Source organism: Verticillium alfalfae, genomic scaffold, assembly GCF_000150825.1.
Source record: "Verticillium alfalfae VaMs.102 supercont1.6 genomic scaffold, whole genome shotgun sequence".
In the NCBI taxonomy this organism is placed as follows: domain Eukaryota; kingdom Fungi; phylum Ascomycota; class Sordariomycetes; order Glomerellales; family Plectosphaerellaceae; genus Verticillium; species Verticillium alfalfae.
In genome coordinates, this window is record NW_003315033.1 from 1,018,205 (window position 1) to 1,026,048 (window position 7,844).

Below are 7,844 nucleotides of genomic sequence, written 5' to 3' on the forward strand. Positions count from 1 at the left end.
GCCCCGACAAATGTGGGGGGGGGCTGACATGGAAAAATACAACCTCGTAAATATGGTGGGTGCCCCTGGGATTCTCCGTCTTGCCGGTCTGGGTTTGACCCAGTCACCGCTTCCCTTTCGAACAACCCCCTAAAAATGAGGCATCCTCGGCTCAGACAATACCAGCTACCCGCCGGCAAAAGCTGTTGACGTACAAGCAGGGTGGGGAGCATAATTCTGCTGCTAAATTACCCTACCTAACGTTCAGCAAAGCATTCCGGGGCACCAGGGCCATCAGGGCAGGCAGGGCAGAGTGTTTCGCCGCTAGGCAGGTCTTGGGGAATTACCCACGTGTCCGATCCTCACATCTTCCTCCTCACCCCGTCGCCCAACAGTTCTGTCACCAGAAAGAAGGGAGGAATGCCTCGTCCACCTTTTGATTACCTGATAAATTGTCCTTGAAGACAAAGCGATCATCTCGGTGATATTTCCTCGCCCATAAATGACCATTCAATTGTAATGGTGCGCTAGTCCCCCATGGCACATGACTGACTCTGATCCAATGCATCGTGAACTTCCAACGAAGCAGAGAGTCACCGTGTGCCGTAGCCTCTCTCGTGGGAGAGGTGATGCTATGCGTGCATGCTCTCCCTGGCGACACAGATACCGCATCGCAGCCGATGCCGCTTGCTCATCTCGCGCCACATCCCGTTCCTGCAACAGGGAATAATAGGATGACAAGCGACGATGCACCCGCTTCGTGCTGCAAAGAAAGGGGGGGGGGGAGCCATCAGCTACATGTAGTCGAGGGTTTGTCGGAAAACAAGCCAGTCATTACGCTCCTGCTTTAGCAGATGCACTCCTCAAGAGACGCGGGCGAGATGCACAGCGAGCGAACGATCAAGAGAAATGACCTTGTCCCCTTCGTGCAAGGCCAGCTCCCACCGGCTTCATGTCTGTCCCGTGTCGACCCTCCATGCTTTTTTCTTTTCCTGTGCTGCTTGCTCGTTTGCTCATCATACAACCCGCATGCGCCGCAGCGCCGCAAGACAAAAGTGGAGGGGGCGTGAGCGAGGCACCTTGAGGGGGGGCGTGGGAAGAGGGAACAGAAAAGGGCGGGGGAAGCAGCCAAAGGGGCGTGGCACGTATCCAGGGGGGGTAGGGCGTGGTGTGCTGCGATGGGGTCTATCTCGGTGGCGCCGTGTTCATTCGCTGGCGCGCCCCGGTGAGACGAGGTTACTCTGCGCATATCGTCTCTTGGCGCCATGTCGCCTGTCGAGACGGAAGAAGGTGGGTGACGTGCGAGCTTGGCCTGGTCAGGCAGGCTGGGGGCGGCGTGGCATGGCAGCTGCACCTGCGTGTGTGAGCTTTGTGCGCAAGGGAAGGAGGGGAGAGAGGGGAGGAAGGATCCGGGTGAGAGGGCGGGTGGGCAACGCGGGTGCGTGTGGACATGCATGCGTGATGGTGGTGTGGAGATTCGCTGTACGGCTAGCTAACGAAGCAAGCAACAAGAGCAAGGTGGCAGCAGTGGAAGCAGGTGCAGGTGCAGTGACAGTGCCCTTGAATGCTCGCAGGCAAGACAGCGCTGCAGGTTGAGATGGTGCGGGACCACAAGCAGCAGCCCACACGCCCCAGCAGGAGAAGTCCAGCAGCACCTCAGTAGCAGCAGTAGCAAGACAGTACATACACATATAGCTGGGAGGGGGGGAGAGGAGGGGACAAGGGCCCGCCCGCCCGCCCGCTCAAGGTACTTGATCGAGGTACAGTATCCAGACGCCGGCTGACTACGCGAGGCAGGTACCGGTCGGTGTACATGTAGGTGCTCCAACGGACGGGCTTGGACCAATGTAGTGTCGGTTCTTGGACAGGGCAGATGGCAGTCTGACACCTTAAGGCACCCGTTCGTGGAGAGGCAAAAGGGTCTGGCTGGCTCGAAACCGAGCTGGGACTCCCCTGATGAACCGATCCGGGATCCAGTCTGATAGCGCCTGAGCCAGTCAATCCGTCGTCAGGATGAACCATGATGTGTCCAACAAAGGTCAGTCGCCGGCGCCAGACGGCCCCATATCCTTTCGGGGTCTCCTAACCCACACTCTGCCCAGTTGAAGATCTGGCCACCTCCTTGGCTATCGCAGAAACCAAACCACACGGTACGTACTGTTTTGTCTTGTCATCTGAACAATTCCTGCCTCGCAATTCAGTCGAGTTCGAGACGAGGCACGTGCTGGCCGTCGGAGCAAACATCGAAAGGCGAGACGAAAGCGACGCCAGGTTTTTGCAGCGAGTTGTAAGCATGACGGCATCACCACTGACAGCGAGGCTATGAAACACACAGCAAGCAGAACCAGGAAAGGAATGCAGTGGTGGCCTTGATTGAGCAGCTTCTGCAGCTCACGTGAAAGAGTCTCTGAGGCACCGTCGCACCGATGACCGATCTCGTTTTCTCGCGGGATGGGGGTGGACAAGCTCAAGCTGAGGCCTAAGGCCACCGGGAATGTGAAGGTGTAGGCTGGGGGGGGCGGGGGGGAAGGGGGGGAAACAGACCCAGGAGATCGGCCCTCCCTAACCGCCCGCAACCAGGCGCGCAGATCGATGAGCCCCAGCCGAGCCAGGCGGATGGCTGGGCATCAGTGAACGAGGCTTCACAAGGTGACTAAATTCAGCTGTCTTTCGGTTTGGCACTCGACAAAGATGGACGAGGTGACGGTTCCACGCGTCGGTACGAAGTATGTACCCGGCAGACGAGCGCTTGGTTCCGTCCATCTGCTTTCAACCGTCCGCGTCGTCTGCTGGCTGAGCAGCCTGTCCCAGGACGCAGAGCACCCGGCACGGTGTAGCGTCCCGCACCAAGCGCACATTTACGTTGCCTCATGTTGTGGAATGCGACAGCAGCGGGATGCACCAGCATTCATCACACACGCACGCAGGGCTCTCAGTCATGCAAACAAAGCCAGGGAAAAGCAGCCACCCAGTGAGACAGACGTCTTCTCATCCATCCGCCCTCGCTTGTCTGAGTCAAGTCACGCCTGCCGGGTGGCCCGCCTAATCCACCGGTCTCGCTGTCCGCCTTCTGTTTCCGACAGGCACGCAAGCCACAATAAGCCAAGCGCCACGTCCGCCCACACCTCGGGCCCATCACTTGCGTCCGAATGAGATCGTCCCGCAGAAAACAAATGGAAGGCCACCCCCCCCTACAATGACACGCCCCCTGCCTACCGAGCCTGAGGTAGGCCAAGGAGGGGGGGAGGCCCGAGCCCAGGGCCCCTCCCCAGGTGTGCCCTTTTAGGGCCCAGCCTCGACCTCGACGTGCCAAGCCGGTCCGCGCAAGGGCGGCGCTCTGCCGTCGAACGTCACGTTTCGCCCCAGCAGCCGTCGGCGTCATTGGCTGCCGCCTGCCACAGCTGCCGCAACGCCGCTGGCAGCTTTCAGAAGAAAACAGCAGCATTGCATGATCTTAAATAGGGAGGCCACTTCGTCTGCCTGCTGTTCCACCATCTGGACTTGTGGAGATTTTTTTTGAAAGACAAGAAAAGTGTTCACTGGTGACCTCGAGAGGTTCGGCGCTTTTTCTTTCCCACGTTCTCATCTGAGCCAAGGGATGACGAAGTCGGTGTTAAATAAACCTTGGTCGTCATTCTGTGGCTAGATGACTCGTGGTCCTAAGACAAAGCGCGCCCCATACAATGTCTCGACCACATTCCAAAGAGATCACTGGATGGGGTTCTCCTTTTCCCACAAGGCATGTTGGAGACCACTTTTTCGGCGAGGTCCTCGGCTTCACAGCATTGTCTGATTCCGCCTCGCATTCGATGGCCAGCTGTGGGCGAAAGGAGACAGACCTGTAGTATGGACCGTTGCAGCTCGGCTCTGTTGGGTCTTTTAATCTATTTTGAGGGTTACGTATACATCCAGATAGGCGGCCTTGTCAGAGCATTGGTCGGGTGTCAAAAAGACGACGTACAGTGTGATGTCACTGCAGGTCCAGGAGGATGAAGGCGACTCCGTCAACGCTGGCATCCTTTGTCATTCGACGACCGCTAAAATCCTACAACACGCGTCAATCCGCAACTGCGACGCGTCTTCTGCCCGTGCCGTTCATCCACCCATTACATACAGGTATCGTCCTTGTGCGCCAGTGCAAAACCAATGCTAAAAGCCAACTCTCCCTCTGAGAAGAGATAGAGGAGGAAGGGAAAGGGCGATTCACCTTTCCATCAACGACTTCCCCGCAAGTGATAAACCAAGTCTCTAAATATGCCGGGCCCGCGTACATGTCCTACGGCCCATTCTTGTGAATCCGCCTCCTGGTCAGGGGTATAGTTCGTCTCACCCAGCATCGCCCCAGGCTGGGACGTCAGGGCCGTCTGCGTGTTAGGCTGCGGCGGCTTCTGTACTGTGGGCCCGGTCGGCTGGCCAGGAGGCGCTCCCGCCGCCGCATGGAGGGAGGGAGGGTGGGCTTGATGGGGCCCCCCCGCCCGCGGGTCCCGGGGTAGAAGCCCCTGGTTCGAGCTTCTTGGGGGCCCGGGGGCCCCCTCCTTTCAGCCTCCGGACGGGCGCCCCCGGGTTCCCCCCCCGCTGGATGAAACCGGCCGCTGCCTCCCCCCCCGGAGCGGCGGAAACGCTGTCTTGGGAGAAGGGCGTGCAAACGCGCATGGCGACGAGGACCTCAAAGATCTGGTTCGCGGCGGCGGCCACGAAGGCTTCGCGGGGCCGGGGAAGAACTCGGAAAAGGCGAACGTCTCGCTGGCGTCGCCGCGGAGGCCCTGCAGACTGGGATGCATCGAGGTCGGGGAAGACGGTCTTGTAGAATCGGAGATATGTCCAGCTGATGAGGAAGCCGAAAATGGCGAGGAGAAAGGATGCGACGGACATCAGCGTCATGGAGAGGAGGGTGATGATTCCGATGTAGATAAGGGGAAAGCGCGGGACGCGCAGAGACAGGATGCCGCGGAAGAGGGTTACGGTGTGCGCTGGTACGAGCTGGCTGAAGGCGACGAGGAAGGCGATCTGCACGGGGATGGTGCCGGCGATCGTCATGAGGCTGGAAAGTAGGAAACGTCAGCTTTCGAATCAGACATGATGTGAGGATGGGGGTTGCGACGTACGTCCATCTCTCATTACGAGTCAGAGTGAAGAAAATCATGGAGACCAGGAAGGTCAGGACGTTGGGCACCAGCGACGCGACCAGGAGAAACTTGGCTAGTTCCGCCGACGACCACGCTCGCTCAAGATACCTTCCGCCATAGTACAGGGTGGCGCCAGCGGCGGAGAATGTGAAAACGTTGCTTTCGACGAGCGTCGTGGACACGAATGTCCAAGGGTAGATCAAGGAAAGCTGGGGAATCAGCGTGAGGTAGGGGATAACAATCTCCGAATTGGCAGTCCACTGGCGATACCGGATCGCGGCGCTGAGAAAAGACTGGATCGCCAGGGCTCCAAGAGCCACGCGCGTAACAGGTGGGATGTTTATTCGAGGCGGCATGGCGGCTAATGCGATGTGAATGGGGGGGCTGACGATGTGATGCGGTTGATTTCTTCGACACAAGGGTGCAATGGCTGCTATCACGAGCTGCGCGCGACGTGGTGTTCTCTCTGGCAAGGGACCACTAGGCAGACCCGTTGATCCTCATCCCTGTGCTGACGTAACCTCCAGAAATGCGCACCGCCACGAGTCGTGGCTACCAAGGCCAACAATGTACTTGGTGTTTGCGGAAATTCGTTGTTGCGCAGCCGTTGAGCCACTCTTGATCATCCGAATTCCCGAGTGCCGACCTGACGCACAGAGCAAGGACACCCCAAAACCCGCCGCCTGGAGCCTCCCCAACCCTCCGATGCTTTTACGGCTACGCCCGCCCGTGCCTTGCCCATCTACCTGCCTACCTTGCCTGCCTAGGGAGGCACCCTGGTGGCATTGCCAACCTTGTGACCCCTGTCATCCTGTGCAGGCAAACAGCCAAAGCATGCCGTTTTGTATTGTTTTCAAAATCTCAACAAACTTACGCGTGACGACGACTGTCGAAAATCATCTTAACCACGAGACTTCTCCCTGGAACCAATACCAACGACAAGCACCTCAAGACAGCTTACCTCTCCGTCACGTTGGTTTGTGCCGCACCTTGCCATTCGACAGACACCTGCGTGGTCATGCGGAGGTGGAGAACGGGTCCCTTCATCTGACGCTCGGGTTTGGGGGACTGAGTGGTAAACACGAAACGGGTAGATCTCGTGGCTCTATCCCTGCAGGGCGCCCGGCGCCCAATTGCTTTTCTTTTCGGTCGAACGCCAAACAGCCTAGCATCCAGCTCAAAAGAGAGCCCACCCCCCCTTTTCCCTTGGAAGAACTAGCCAAGGCCTGCCAGCAGTGATCCACTCGCCGTCCCTGGCGACGAGTCGAACTGGTTGGCGGTAAAACGTCCTCGTTCTGCCCAAGTCATCGGACCCTTTGACTATGTTTGTGAGGAAGGCAGCTGGCGAATCTACGATCGGCCACGTTATTCCTGGCTTGAAAGATGAGTGGCATCAGTCGTGAGGATAATGTGGTGACGATTTCCTCGCGAATTGCAGGGCGAGGCAGCCAGGCCAGCCATGATCGACGCCAGTGGCACTTCGGTCGAGGCGTTTTGCATCGTCCTAACCTGCAAGGTCGGCCGGCAGGTGTGGAAATGGAAAAGTCGTACTGCCCGTCTTGCTTGGCCACAAACGGAGAACGAACGTGCCCGTCCATCAGTGGTTACAGGTCACGCCGTCACGGAGAGACGATTGGGGGGTCGAACAGGGGTGGTGCAGGGGTTGCTCTGAAGAAAGCCCCGGCTCTGGTCAAGATCGAAGCCTCGAATGTCTTGCTAACCATGGCACATCCTTGCCTGTGGGGACATGTAGAGCAATGCAATCCCTCCTTTTGAGGTAGCGAGGCAACCACCGGTTCCCGCGCCGGCCGCTGGCGTAAGAACTCTCCCCCCCTTCAGCCCAGTGCCACGTACGATGCATCTTGACTCGCCTGCTTGCCCTTCTGTCCGGCTTCTCGAGGAGGGCGCACCCACAAAACTGACGGGTGCCGAATGACAGACAGGTTGCAGGCTTTTTGCGGACCATGAGGCTATCTCCTCCATTTGCGTGGCACCAGAAGGTCTTGCGGATGAAGTGCACCCGCCGCATGGACTGTGATGACCGTCAAGTGCGCTTCTCAACGCGTTGCTGCTGAGCTGGGGTGACTCAGGTACCTCGCCCTATTACGATGGGTACGCTGGGTGAGGTGGTGTCCATGTCGAGCGTTGACCTGCAGCACCCTCCTTCGGCATTAGCTCGCAATGCCATGAATGCCAACGACGTGCCTTCACCAGGCCCTTTCAACGAAATAGAAGAGCAGTGCAGAATATCCTCCAAAGAAGAGAAAAGGCACAGCGTCGCCGTCATAGTTCAGCAAATGATCTAGATGTGTTGCATTGACAGTTCGAGGTGTCGAGGCCGCGACAAGTCGTCCGGTGTCGCTGATCAACAGAACAAGGAATAAGGATGGAGGCAGCCATTCCCCGTTTCCATTTCCATCTGTCCCCCCCCCCCCAGTCTCAGATTTTGCAGGCTATCGCATGCAATGCATGTTGAAGCGAGACCGGGGCGCAGAACGGTCGGTCCAGCGCAGCAAAAAGCTCGACTGGTGGGATTTGGGGTGTGGGCGAAGGTTAGGTAATCAGTCAGTTCAGGTCAACAAGAGCTGGGCCCTGAGGTACCGTCACCTTGCCGTGTCTCGAACGCAATGAGATCCACTGACAATTTTGGTGATCACTCCCACCCCCCCTTCCCCTTTGATGAACATCTTTGGACGGGGATCTGGTGGGAAGGGCGGGATGGATGGGATTGTCTAAATG

At 58.1% G+C, this 7,844-nt stretch overlaps 1 protein-coding gene across 1 annotated transcript; it reads right to left on the bottom strand.

Moving 5' to 3' along the window:
• Nucleotides 1-4,350: 4,350 nt before the first annotated feature.
• Nucleotides 4,351-5,461, bottom strand: VDBG_05402 (conserved hypothetical protein; the record flags this gene model as incomplete). The annotated part of the gene is made up of 2 exons (XM_003004243.1): nt 4,351-5,020; nt 5,085-5,461. 2 exons carry the CDS (start codon nt 5,459-5,461, stop codon nt 4,351-4,353), a joined length of 1,047 nt encoding a protein of 348 aa, XP_003004289.1.
• Between the last annotated feature and the right edge of the window lie 2,383 nt (nt 5,462-7,844).